This window comes from Symsagittifera roscoffensis, chromosome 3 (genome assembly GCF_963678635.1).
Source record: "Symsagittifera roscoffensis chromosome 3, txSymRosc1.1, whole genome shotgun sequence".
Lineage (NCBI taxonomy): Eukaryota > Metazoa > Xenacoelomorpha > Acoela > Convolutidae > Symsagittifera > Symsagittifera roscoffensis.
In genome coordinates this window covers 65925543-65939932 of record NC_087064.1, presented here as the reverse complement: position 1 = coordinate 65939932, position 14390 = coordinate 65925543, and the positions used below count along the sequence as shown (strand labels likewise).

Sequence of the window (14390 nt, the reverse complement as noted above, 5' to 3'; positions counted from 1 at the left end):
GACATCGTCCGCGTTTTCTTTTAAATCAGTAAGCTTTGCAATGTGAAGTAGGAAAATTGATTCTATTGTTACGTATACTACAATCATGTAGTCAAACATCAATTAATTACGGATCTGATCTATGTCAAAGTGGGTGGCAAGATTACAATAAAGTCCCTCTGTTTTTTGCCAATTCGAAAGCATCACTTTTTGTCTTGAAATAACACTTTGCCCTCGATAGCTTGGATTTGGGATATAAGCCCATAGATGGCTTGCACATATGAGGATTGGCTCTTGTAAGAAATGTGTTGTCAATCACTGGACATGAATCACACATTATCATTCCTTATCAACCTCGTTTCAACTGTCTTATTCAATTGATACTGATTTCAACTAATTGTAACTTTAGCAAAGCCGAGATTTATTGAGGGGGCATCAATATTTTCAGGGGGCAATATTTCAATCACAATCGCCAGATATTTCAATCACAACACGAAAAAAAATCTCACAACGCAAAGTTTTAAATATAAAATGAACAGATCTTGTAAGAGTGAGATTTGAGTCTCAAAAAATGCTTCAGATGTCGCAAACTTTTTCACCGCATTTACTGAATCAATTACAGTTCTTACCTAATTTGTAAGTTCAGAAAACTGTAAAAAAAATTCTCATCTGTCTTAAATTAACAAGTTCTCCTCCTATAAACTTTGAGGAAAAAGCAAAATATCTGAAAATTGGTAATTCTGAGAGTAGAGAATGAAAATGAATTGAAAATTGTAAGACATCAAGAAAACCCAACAATTTATGAGAAAAGATATGATTTAAAATGAGCATTGTCCTTTAAAGGCTTTTTAGGGCTCTAATCTGTAAAATAATACCAGCAGTAATGGACAATGACCGCAAAATTAAGATTGACATATCAAATTTTTATCTCAGTTCATAGTTCGACGAAGTTTTGCTCATGTTTCCAACAGACTGAAGAGGATAGTGAGTGTCATAGTTACGAGTCCTGGTTGACGTCGGACCTGTCAGGTTCGCGTCCGAATGGGCCACCGCTGGCGCCGGCGTTCGACTTCGACTCGTGCTTGGTGAGTCGTCAATCGGCGGAAAGTGTTCGGTAGATGAAGCCGAGTGAATGTCGGTCGAAAACTCGGATCCTCGTTTGATTGCCATCGCTTGAAGCGGGTCCAACTCGACATATTGACCGTCGGATCCGTGACTCAGTTGGCTTGCTCGCTGTGACGATGGTTCGTTACTTACATGTCCGCTGCTAAAAGAGCTTGTCGTGCTTTTGGAGAATGAACTGCTCAGGGCTTCGCTTTCGAAAACTTGTTCGTAGTTGTCGATCATAAACACCATGACTGTTTTTAGTAAGTCGGTGTGATCTCTGCTGTCGCGGGCGGATACCATGTGTTGCGGGGCGACCGGGGCTGCGCTCTCAGTTTTTGTTTTCCGAATGATGTTGGGACCGAATACGATTCCGAGGTTGTGTGAGTTCATGTTGTTGAATTGAGCATAAGCGGCTATCTTCTTCAGGTGGATAATGAGCACGCGTGCTGCACGTCTGTTGGCCGGAGCGATCGACTGAAATCGAAAAAAAAATAAACAGTTAGAGACTCCAAAAGACAAGTTCTTCAAAGTGAAGTTAATCTACAAATATTTTGTTCAATTTTTTTTTCATTGTTTATTTCCTCTTTGAAATGAATACTTTAGCAGCAGTGTTTTTAATGAGTGTATTTATAATCGAAATCTAGCTGCAGTTATAGGTTAAATTTTATTACGATGTCTGTGAAGAAGCTATCAATTTGAAATCGTGTATGCATTTGGAAAAATTAACCGATGATATGCATATGCGATTACTCAGAAGTTATTCTGAATCGAAGTTACAAAAAAGAGAAATTTCATAACAGAAATACGGAATAAAACAACATGTTATTTTGCAACTCACATAGAGTATTTCAAAAGTCTACGCAGAGACGAAGCTGAGATTCGCACCACTTGAGATGCAACAAATATATGGATAAGACAGCATGATGCTCAACAATTAGCAAAAATGACAAGCAACTATGTTACATTTGAAACAAATGCTCAAAAAAAACGAAGGAATTTGACACCAACGCAACCCAAAGGGTCAACTCTTTGGTTTTTTCAAAGGGCGCCTTTGGCACCGGTCCATTTTTAGTAGAGGTGTGAAAGTACTAGAGGTTTGAAAATTTTTAGGTCTGAAAATGAGCCCAATTTTAAGGCCTCAAATCAGACTCATTTTAGACTCGAGGCAGGTACCTGCTAACAGGTACCTGTCAACCTGCATCGTTCATAGTATATATACCCCGTTCAAAACTACCTTGCTCATTCTAAAAACTTCTTCACTGGACTTCACACTGCACTGTGGACTGGACTTCAACCTTCAACTTCAACCTTCCAGATGTCAAAGCGGGCTGCTCCCAAGGACTCCAAGGCTTCTGGCTTCAGGACGCTCAAGGGTTTCTTCACCAGTTGACCCAAAAGTCACCACCCTCATCCACTACTCCTGAGCCTGGCAACCCTGGACCATCAACTCGTGACACGCCCATACCTGGACCCTCAAGGCTCTTAGAGCCACTGGCACCTTTGTCCACCATAAAAGATGAAACTCTTTCATCAACTTGTTCTATATCTCCGATCTCTGAGCAAGCCCTGCAGTCTCCAGCTTACAAAGACTTAAAAGTCTACAACTTCAACTTGCTGGAGATGGACCGTGATGTCAAGTTTGCTCTTCTGGACAGCCCCAACAGACCCCCACCGCAAAACTGGCCATTTGAGGTTGTCACCAAGCAAGAGAGGACAAAGAAGAGATCACTTGGACCTTAACATCTCGACAAGTACACTTTTGTGGTCTACTCAAAGATTCAAGAAGGCCTCTTCTGTCGCTTCTGTTTGTGCTTTGCTGACATCGAGGAGATAAAAAAAGCTGGCGGTTCTTCCGAAGTACAACTTGTCATCAAGCCTTTTCCAGTAGTTTGCACGCTTGTCAAACTACTTGCAGCCTCATCAGAAGAGTTCCCATCACAAAAAAGCTTTGGAGAAAGCGCAGGCTTTCCTGGATTCAGTCATGGTACAAGATGCGTTGAGCGCCATGATGCTCTCGTGACTTTCCTCCAGTTACTGCCAGCCGTTAAAGCGACACTTGAAGACATCAGCAATTGGCTTGATAAAAGTTGTGTTTCGGACTGCAGTGCAGTGCTAGAATTTTACGATCAGAATTTATAATTGCACTGATGAGCATGAAGCATGTTCTAGCTGCTGCAAAAACCACTAGTGTTACGATCCAAGGACTAGCTCTGGAACTTCCTCAAGCTGTTGAACACATAAAGAACTTGCGTCTTCTCTTCTAACAATGGCCGAACGGTGAAGGCAGTGGTTGCTATCAAAGGATCCGGTCGATGCGGTCGAAATTGATGTTGTCCAACTAGAAGGTCGGAGAGGCCGGCCTCCTACAGCTACATCAGCCTACGATCATTTCCGTCAGATTGTCTACCTGCCTTTCGTCAACTTCGTACTGTTAGACTTGCAAGAAAGGTTCTTGGCGGCTGCCGCCTCTTGCGTCAAAGTTTGCAAGCTCCTTCCTCGATCTATTTCGGACAAAGATGCAAATGAAGAAGATTTTGATGACTTGGTCGATCTGTATCAGAATGTACTGCCTGACGAGTGCCAAGTCTGGAGGGATATGTGACGCTTTCCCCCTTATAACGAAATACCGAAAATTCTGTGCTGATGCCCTAAAAGTCTGTCATAAGTCGACAATGCCAGTTGTTTACACCCTGCGCCAAATTGGAGCAACCTTTCAAGTAACAGTTTACACTGCCGAACGCTCTTTCTTCAGTATGAAATTGCTGAAGAACTACCTTCGATCTTATATGAAAGAAGATCGCTAATCGAGTTTAGCTTTAATATTTCTACAAAGAAGTAGAAATAAAGGTTCATGATGTCATAGACAGATTTGCCGCAAAAAATCGCAGACTCACTTTTGTATAATTTTGTTCGAATTTTGATGACTTTTGAATTCAATTTTTGCAACTGTTTTTCCAAAACTCCGTCCTCCCGTGGAAAAATCCTAGATCCGCGCCTGACTGAAGACAAGATGGAATACACACTTTGGAAACTAAACCAAAAGTTTACTCGATAACATAAAACCAGAAAACTATCAGCCAAAAGTTGAAATTATAGAAACTCTATAATTATACATGCGAACAGATCTATCATTATGGATATAAGATAGTTTTGTAGAAAACATGCCAAGACAGTAGATTGCACAATTAGCACAAAAAATTGGAATGCAAACATTATAAAAAAAATTGCATTTTTTTGTTTGGTCAAAAAAAATTCTTTCAATCGATCTTTCAACTAAGAATAACAAAAAGTTTAAAAAAGATAGAAAAAAAATAGCCGATTGCTGTGCAAGTAGCAACAATTTTTACGACCACAATCATAAGAAAACTATAAAGAATATTTTCTCAAATAACTGATTTTTCAGGGCGTGGTGTCATTGGAGAAACACAAACAAAAAAAATGAAAGTAATTAATTAAAAAAATTTCAATTGTTTCTAATTTTAGGATAAGAGCTTTCAATATCTTCAAGAAAACGCTTTACTGAAAAAAGGGCTAAAAAAATTTCCCATACCATTTTTTTTGTAAAATCGAGTTTTCTAAGCGTAAAACTTTGAATAGAAATTAATTTTTGATGTAACAAAGGTTATTTTTTTTTCGCGCGAAATTTACTTACATTCACAAATTTTGTGCTTGTTTTTCTCAAGACTGGGACAAATTTTGGCACTGTTTAAAAAATTGTTCGAATCACGACTGATAAACTTTTAATTTGATACATAATTTGACCCAAACAAAAAAAAATTTGTGTACTTGTGTTAGCTCATTTTGCGTGGAAAACAAATAAAGTAAGCACAAATTTTTTGCCCGTTTTTTAATGGCCGGAGAAAAAAACCCAGTTTGTTAAATTTTGGTTTTTTTTCTGTTATACCCTGAAAAGTTGACCTTTTTGATACAGTGCTGATTTCAATTATCTGAAAAAAAACGAACAAAGTTTGAAGTTTCAAACGCATTTTTCTTTCAAACGACAGAAAATGAGAGAACAAAAGTTGCTTAGAAATTCACCAGCATTATTAGGGTGCAAATTTTTCCGAAATTCTCATTTAAAATATTACTCCAAAAATGGGTCATTTTGGCTGTTTTTGAAATAATCAAGAGTTACGCTGAAACTACGGAGTTAACTGATGAGGAAGTTATACCAAAAAACCTTTCACAGAGCCCAACAAAAACCTAAAAACACTGCGTATAACCTTTGAAGTTTGTTTTAAGCCAAAAGTTTTGATTTTTATCTGGTAAAAATTACCTTTTTTGGCTATCAATCAAAAATGTATTATCTGATAGAGATTTCTGGAAACTTCGCAATTCTGCATTTTTGTTGAGATTTGCAAAAAGGTTCTTCTTTGGTATAGCTTTCTCATCAATTAAGTCGTTAGCTTCAGCGTAATTCTTGGTTAAATCAAAAAAGCCAAAATTTTTCATGAAATTTTGAAAACTTCGGGAAAAAATTTGACCTACTAATTCTGGTGAAATTCCAAGCCACTTTTGTTTTCTTCATTTTTTGTCTAACTTTAACTCAATTTGAGAAAAACGCGTTAAAAGTTCCATGAAATTTTCAGAATTTTGGGAAAAAAACTGATCGAAGAAATTTTGGTGAAATTCCAAGCCACTTTTGTTCTCTTCACTTTTTGTTTAATCTTAACCCAATACGAGAAAAACGCGTTTGAAGTTTCATTTGTTGTTCGTTGTCTCCCGTTAATTTAAATCAGCACTATATTTGAAAGACAAGTGATATTGCTTGAATCTGAGTAATCTCCAAAGTTAATTACAAATAAAATAGAAGTTTTAACGATAGTTTTTCGCTGTATAACAGAAAAGAGATCTCTTCAACTATCCCCCCTCCTTTGCTAAAGGGGGCAGATTCGTAACTATAGGTACAAGTTTTACATATGCTTAACCGTTGAGTTACTTCTTTATATGGGGTGAAAAATCGTTACTAGATACCATAGGTACAAGGATGTTTAAATTCAACCCAGAAATACCCAAAATTTCCCACCTGTAGATTGTAGATGACTCCTGGTAGTACATGTGGGGGGACTTTAGTTCCTTCTGAGTTGCTCTTCACGATGTCTGCTCCCAAGGTCATCCAGCTGTCAAATAACTTCTCCTCTAGGAGACTCTTCGGGATGGTGCGGATGTAGTGTTTTATCACCATTCCAATCACTTTGTGGTCTGAAATGTCATCCGCTGTCACCTGAAAAATGATTTTTTCTTCAAAGAAATTTTTAGGCAATTTTTGCATTTTTACATCATAAAAATCCCAGAAATATTTGATTTTTTTGTCCTAATTCGAGCGAATAGGGCGAGCGAGCGAGCAGGCTTACGATAGCTTACTTTAATGGCTTAAAGCATAGAATAGCTTAATTTAAAACGTAAATTTTTTTTTACTCGAGTAACGTTAGTTTTTTTGAGTTTTTAGCGCCTTTTTGGATTTCAAAAAAACTTCAAAAAATTGCAACACAATTTTGAACAAATTCTTGAAGTTTTTAAGGTTTAGTTTTTCGTTTTTCAGGTCATTTTCCTACAAAAATTGTTTTTCAGTTTGCTTATTTTTCTATGACTGTCGAAAAAGCTAATTTCTATTTTTTTGTTCAGTTCTTTATATCATACCACGCCAAAAAAACGACTCTAAATTTGAGACAAATTTTCAGTTGAATTTAAAAAAAATTATAGTTGAAACATTCTGCGCTGCTTGCACAGTAGCCGGCTATCCTTGTTACTCTTTGATCAAATTTAATTAATTATAATTATTTTAATTATTTTTTCCTGATTGTTTTTGGGAATCCCGTCGAAAGAGAGCTGTGATGAAATTTAGCGTACATCGTCTCCTGAAAATCTTTGTTAGAAAATCTTCATTTCATATAATTGCTCTCGTTCATTTGTTCAGATTTGGGTTTGTATTGACAAACTAAATGAATATGCAACTATTCAAAACATGTTTCATTGCTTTTTTTCCGACGGGGGTGTTGTGATCCTGTTTAAGAATTACATGCAACTTGTTTTTGGATATTTTTTCTGGGCTGGGTTTTTTTGTCTCACCCTCAAGCAACGAGCACGGATCATGTGTTCTGATTTCAGATTGAAACAAAAACATAAAATTTATCGTGCTCACAAAGCGTGACGCCGCCGCCGCCATAAAATCATTCTGTTTATATCCCTTCGCAAAATGATAGGAAAAGTATTTCGAACATCTCGTATAACGTTTCAAGCATTGGAATTTTAAACGACTCTTTTCGTGAAATACGATTAATAACGACTCTACTCGTAAAATACGGATACACGAACGACTCTTCTCGTAAAATGCGAATGCACGAATAAAGTTCACGATAGATAACGAAGTTAAAAGGCAACTTCTTATTTGCTACGACAAAGTGGGAGATTTCCCATTTAAGTATAAACAGAAGCTGAAAACTACTGAGTTTAATTCCAACAATTTTATCGCACAACAGCCCAACATCTCTCTCTAAAAACATTATTCACAGTCAAAATATCTCAAATCCAATCTTTAAAATAAACATCGAGTCTAAAGGCAACTTGCAGTAAATTCATACTAACTTCTTCGTTAATAAAATATTTTTCAGCGATTTTTAGAAATCTAGATAGAAAGTTAAAGGACCCTATATTACTAGCAAGCGTTTTGTCCGAAGACGTAGATTAGTTTTGCTAGTATTATAAATGGTAAAAATGTCATTTTTCATATAAGAAATGTTGTAAGAATTTGTTCATCTCTCTACGCTAAAACGTTTTGATGCAATTCATAACAAGAAAAGTCATTTTAGGAAGTCTTTCATATATTGAATTTCAAAATAATATATCAAAGGGGGACTAGAAAAGAGCCTTTTTCTTACACTGTAGATGTCCCTCTCAATCTTTTCGCAGAGCTGGGCTGCCTTCTTCCTCACCCCCTCCTGTCTGTAGATGCCGATGTCTTTGATGAATCTGTCCTCCACAATGGCCAAAAAGTGAGACAGGAAAAGAGGCTCACCCGCCTCATTCAACGGCTGATCGGCAACTGCCCGTCTTAAAAAAACATCAGGCATAAGACACGTTCGCCCTTTATACATTTATCCCAGGGAGGATTTAGTGGGGGGGGGGGGGGTTTGACCTGTTTTTTTTATCAAATGCACAATTTTCATCAAATTAGAGTCTTTATAGTGTTCTAGGAGCGCTCGAAAAATCAATTTGGTCGACCTAGAAAAGGCCAAGGAAATTTTTGAAAAGTTTTCGAAAAACCCGCCCCCTCAAGAAAATCCCAGATCCGCCCCTAATTTAGACCACCTAGATGTTCGGGGCTCGGTTTTTCACATTTAGATTAATATATCCAATAGGTAAGAAATGTATCACTAAAAATATGTGGAGCAAAATGTGTGTAGACCAAATAAGACAACACAAACTTGACAGTTTAAAAACAACTTGACAGTACTTTAAAAAAGTAAACCGATATGCAATGCTATTTTCGATCTAATTTTTTCGATTGCATCTGTAGAAATGAGATTGTCTTTTTTCGCCATTCGCAAAAATTAATAATTTAGGATGACTTTTTTTTTTAAATTCGAACAGTTTTACCGAGAGAGGGGGGAGGGGGGGGGGTGTGCACGACGGTGAAAATATTAAAATGTTTATTTTTTACAAAGCAATACATTAAACATATAAGAGTGGACCACTCACCGGAAGTATCTGAGAGGAGGAGGGGGGTAGTCTTTGAGCTGGTCACAATGGGGATACTTGAGGGGGAACTCCTTATGCTCACTGTGCATCACATACCCACATTTAGTACACAGACTGCCCTCGTACACATACTCGTGACACTCGAAACACTTGGACGAATGACTGAAGCAACAAAAAGCAATCAACACAATTGCGCGTTTATTACCGGCTCAGAGAAATCTCCTGATATAATTTGTTTATAGGCCCGATACACAAAAATTAATTCTTCGTGATTTCAGGGCAAAAAAGAACAAAAATTTAGATTTTCCGAGCTTCGTATATCTTGACATTGCTGCTTTTGAAAGGTTTTAATATTCATTTCACACATAAATCTTTTTAAAATGCCAAAATAAGCATGGTAAGTCGGCCTATAACATAGTTCTTCTCAACTTTGGTTGGTACCATGATGCAAAGCAAGATGTCATCATGACACAACTTGAAAAGTTTCCACCATCGGACCGGACCGACTTACTTTTTTGTAGCACCAATTATGATATTTGGGGCAGTTATTTAAGCGATGCCTCAAGTTTCAGTGAGACAAAAAACAAAGCTGTCTTTTGCAAACAAGACGATCTTTTTTCGATTGAAACACCATAGAACTCGAACTTATTCGTCAACTCAAACAGCTGCGCGTGGAAGACAGACTCGCAGTTACGTCATAAGCTCTGAATCGTTTTGCCAGAAAATTTATTACTACGCCATACTTCATCAGTAAATACCAGCTATAGCTATGCCAATTTCGCATGAATTGTCTGATCAATTTCCACTAGTCGAGAAAAATGAATTAGACGAGAAAAAAAGATAATTGGGAAACAAAATGGCTATAAAATAGGCTTACGTGGTATCATCTGGCACCATTTTCTCCCACGTGTGCTGTGTTTTGCCAGAGAAGATGCCAGAGAAGATGGAGCCGTCTCGAGGGGGTTTGGTGGATCTGGCGTCTGCCACTGCGGCCGCAATGTCCTTCTCGTAGGGGTGTTCTTTGCTCTCGAACTCCTGCTCCTGGTCTTTCGTGGATCCCTCGATCTCTGCATCTTGGTATAAAATGTCCTGAAAAAAAGGGAAAAAATTCTTTATTTGAATGAAAAACATGCAATTATGTTTTCCAAGACGCATAAAAATTTAGTTTGTCTAGACTGCTTTTAAGGTAAAATGAAAAATCTGACTGCATTTTTAGTTCAGAGTGAATTTTGAAGACGCCGGAAATCATTCAAAAGAAGCACATTCTATTGTTAAAATTTGAGTTCAATTTACTTTGCAGATATTGTTCCGACTGTAAGAAATGGCGAGGACATTTCTATTCGGGTGTGTTTTAGTTTCCCGCTCAATAAACTTTCATGCTGAATAAAATTTTCCGGAAAAAAAGTTTACATGCAAAAATTTGTTATTTTTAAGTATACGTTTGGCCAGGCTGAATTCAAAAATGAAATAAAAAAAGCTTATCGTAAATTTTTCTCACAAATTTCTGTACGTATGGAATTGTGCAAAACTGTATGAGAAGCCTTTTTCCACATATGATAATATTATGAAAAGCTTTTTTTTGGTCAACCCGGGTTTTTTTCCAAGCAAAATAACGCACAACAAATAGAAATAGTCATCGAAAAGGGTCGAATTTTTTTCAGCCATGATTCAAACGACATTAAAAAATTTTGTCCAGAAAAACCAGTTGAAAAGTTTTGATTTTTGGTGCATTTTCGAGCAAACAAAATGAGCGAGCAAGATTAATTTGATTTTTTTGTCAACAAAATGAAATTTCCCAAATAAGCATCGCATTGAATGGAGTGATATATCATAATGAAGACCTTGTACCTCTGTTCGAATGATATTTTAGAAAAATTCAAAAAATTGTCCCTGTCGAGAAAAAACTGGTTTAAAATTTCAGTTCAATTTCTAGCGAGTAAAATGAGCGAGCAGGCTTATTATAGCAGGACAAGCCGCGAAAACTTTGTTTTACTCCAGTACAATTTTGTTTTGAATTTTTTTCAGCGCCGTCTCGCAAAGAAAAAACACTTGGAATTTCAAAAGATTTTCTAGAAAAAATATGAAATTTTATATTTTTGCTTTTCTTGTCCGTTTTTGACAGAAGCTGTTGCCTTTTTTGCTGTGACTTTTGAAATTGTTTAACTTTTATGCTTTCCTGTGATCGTTTTATCACACCTCGCGCAAATGGTGGAACTTTGTGTACTACTTGCTCAACAACCGGCCATCTTTGCGTTTTCTTGCGTTTCATCCAATTAAGGTGAATAAATTTTGACTTTGACCGAATTCATGCATTTTTTGGTCAAAAGTTTCCATTAAAAAGATTTTTTTTTTAATTCCTAGATCCGCTCAAAGCTCTCTTCACTAAAAGCCTTCTCCCCAATTATATGATAAACCCCCTCCCTCCAAAAAATTAGCTTGAAGGGTTGCAACTTTTCTCAGTACGTAGGGGGAAGGGGGGATGCTATAATTGGAAAAAATGGAAACAATTTTGATGTGTACTGACGTATACTATGTTTTCGTTGTGAGCTAGTGTCTTGGCCACTGTCTCCGAGAGCAGGTACTTGTAGATCAGAGGCCTCTGCTGCAGTCCAGTGGTGAAGTTGCGGAACAGGTGACCCAGAGCAGACTGCAACTTCCTCTCCGCCTGCAATATGCAATCATCCACTTCAATTTGGCAAAACAGAATGGAAACTAAAGATTACAGTTAGCCCTATAGATTACAATCAACCCAAGATTACAATTAGCCCAAAGTTACAATTAGTCCAAGATTACATTTAGTCCAAGAGTACAATTAGCCCAAGAAAGCCCAAGATTAAAAAGGTAATATAATGGCAAAAAAGATGAAAAGTTTCAGCTTTTTTTAGGAAATTTTTTGAAAACTCATTTTGACGAAATAATTGATTTCTCTGATATAAGTTTACCATCAACAGAAACCCACCAAAATTAGTTTTTTCTACTTTTTTGTTTAGACTAATATTGATGGACCATGGATGTTATCTGAACGAAAAACAAATCAGAAAGTAGCGAATAATGTTTTTTTATCGACCACTTTTCAAACTATTTTTTGTGAATTGGCTAGTATTATATAATGTATGGTGGTTTTTGTGACCTGCCAGACGACATTGAGAGTGGAGGTGAGTACCCACTGTCTTTTGCTGCACAACTCACTCCACGCCTTCTTCTGTTCATCCCTCGCTATCCTGTACTCTGTCCACGCCCTAATAACAAATATACAACTGATTATTTTCACAATCAATGTTATATTCTAGCAGACTACTAGCAGATTATATTGTAGCAGACTACCATACTAGTCTCACTAAAACTGCTCGTATTAAGGTGATGGGATGAACGTTCTGTTCTGGCTACTAAATAAATTCGATAAAAATTGGTTGTTTTAAGAAAAACCATGAAATTTTCAAAACATATATGAAAACAGGGGCGGATTTAGGGGGGGTGGGGGCCGGACGCCCCCTCCCCCTCAGGGATTTGACCCCCTGCCGACCCAAAGGGTCCCCCCTTTGATACTTTTTCAGAAATCCATTTTTGGCCGACCGACTCTAAACTTTATATTAACTTTGAGGGGGAGCGCGCGCCAAAAAAAAACGCGATTTTTTTGTCAAAATTTTTCAAAAAGTGCCCAAAAACGGCTTTTTTGACTGTTTTTTCAAAAATTTGCCTGCGGCACAGAAAATTTAGCCAAAATAGGGGCAAAACAGTGCTTTGGGTGAGCTCGAAAAATCAATTTGGTTCACCTAAAAAAAAGGTCGTCAAAATTTTTTGAAAATCCGCCCCCCCCCCCTCGAGAAAATCCTAGATCCACCCCTGTATCAAAATTTCTTTTTTTTGAGCTTTTGATGAAATACCTCGGTCAATAATTGTCCCAATCTGACCAAGTTGGCCATCTTTAACGCCCTACAACTTTACAAAAAAAGGTTACAAAATAAAAAATTTTAAAATTGGAGCTCAAGGCAACAGAATTTCTCAAAAGATATAAACGAATTCCTTCAAAAATTGCCAGTTAAAAATCGAAGTTTGTCTGGAGCGGAGCAAAAACAAACTCGAGTACAAAATATTCCGTCACTTTTTTGAAAGTCGGAACAATAACCAACTAACAATGATCACAATAAGTATTCACACTCTGGTCGTACTAAGGAGATTCACCGACTTTTCCAACTAAACCAATTGTTTAATCTCAACAAGACTGCTCGCATATTCGGGCCCAGCCCTGAATGTTCCCACTGATCTTTCATTCATATCGAATAGTTTTTGGGAAAAGAAAGGATTGAAAAAGTATACATTTTGGACAATATCGAAGTGTAAAATTTTGAGTCGAACAAAATTAATACGACCAATCAGCTAGCCTCAAGTCAATTTGGAATGATTTTGTTGTGCGGGATAATTTGCCACGCATAAATAATTCGCGTTCGCTCTCAGCATTACGAATAAACTCTTCAAAGCGCGCATAATCTAGTCCAAAACATGGCAAATTTGGCATTTTTCAAACCCCCAGAACTTTACAAAAAATAACTGGAGGTGAAATATCTTTTTATATTTGAACTCAGAAAGTTAATATCTTCAATGTGTGACTTCGAAGTTGTGGGACTTCGAAATAACATGGATGATCAACAAAATATATTGGATTGCTATTGTCAGTCCCAATAATTTTCAAATATAATCGATTATAATCGATTGAAGATGAATCATAGTCCCAATAATTTTTATATCAATATAATCCATTATAATCGGTTATAACCCATTAAATTAGTTTTTTTTCCAATGTTATTGATAAAATTTCCAGTTGCAAAGTTATTTTTTGCATTTGCTACTTTTAGTTTTCACATAATATTTTATATTTTAAAATGTTTTCTTTTTTTTTCAATTTGGCAGTTACACAATTTTTTCAATCGTTTTTTTAATCATCGCCAGAGTTAGGATCGCTATTCACTGATGCTTAGTGTCGCCATTTGCCCACTACCTCAAGTAACTACTTCAATGGTTGAACGAAGGGAGTATTTAATGGTTGAAGGAGATAAATCGTTGAATGGGCGGGATGAGCTGACACCCCCGATTTTTCCCCCTCAGTTCTTCCTCCCCATTTCTCTACCACCTCCTTTTCCCCCTCTCCAGTTTACCCCTCCCCCTTCCCATCCCAGGTCCCCTCCCCAGTTTACCCCCGTCACTAAAAGAGCAACAAGAAAAAAAAACATTATTTTGTGCACTGATTTTGTTTTTTTTTGTTTCATGTTTTTTAACATATAGTTGAAAATTGTTGTTGATTTTTCATAGATTTGCAAAAAAAAAAAAATTGAAAAATCAATTTTTCTGCTAACAAACAATTAAGTAAAATGGATTTTCGTGGATAGAAAACAAAAAAATTATGATGGAAGAAAATTCGATTAATATGGATTATTTCATTGTGCAAAAAATCGATTCGAATCCGTTAAAAATGGATTTACGTTTCAAAACTGGCCTTCATAATCGATTGTTTTGTCCAATATTTTTGTCACTAAGAGTCTTTTATAATTGATTGATATCCATGACTCCAGTGCGAAAAGAGTATGCAGGTAGCAAAAAATAATTTCGTG

The 14390-nt window shown here is 36.7% G+C and overlaps 1 protein-coding gene across 7 annotated transcripts in view; it reads right to left on the bottom strand.

The window, feature by feature from the left end:
- Positions 1-719: 719 nt before the first annotated feature.
- LOC134842323 (uncharacterized) overlaps positions 720-14390 on the bottom strand; it is a 37860-nt gene continuing 24189 nt past the window's right edge. For all 7 annotated transcript variants that reach the window (XM_063858602.1, XM_063858601.1, XM_063858605.1 and 4 more), the window contains exons 9-15: positions 11915-12023; positions 11309-11449; positions 9662-9873; positions 8785-8946; positions 7965-8136; positions 6113-6310; positions 720-1560 (exon numbers count right to left, since the gene is read on the bottom strand). In XM_063858602.1, coding sequence (XP_063714672.1) covers positions 904-1560; positions 6113-6310; positions 7965-8136; positions 8785-8946; positions 9662-9873; positions 11309-11449; positions 11915-12023 — 1651 coding nt within the window. In that variant the 3' untranslated portion in view covers positions 720-903. The remainder of the gene's footprint in view (positions 1561-6112; positions 6311-7964; positions 8137-8784; positions 8947-9661; positions 9874-11308; positions 11450-11914; positions 12024-14390) is intronic.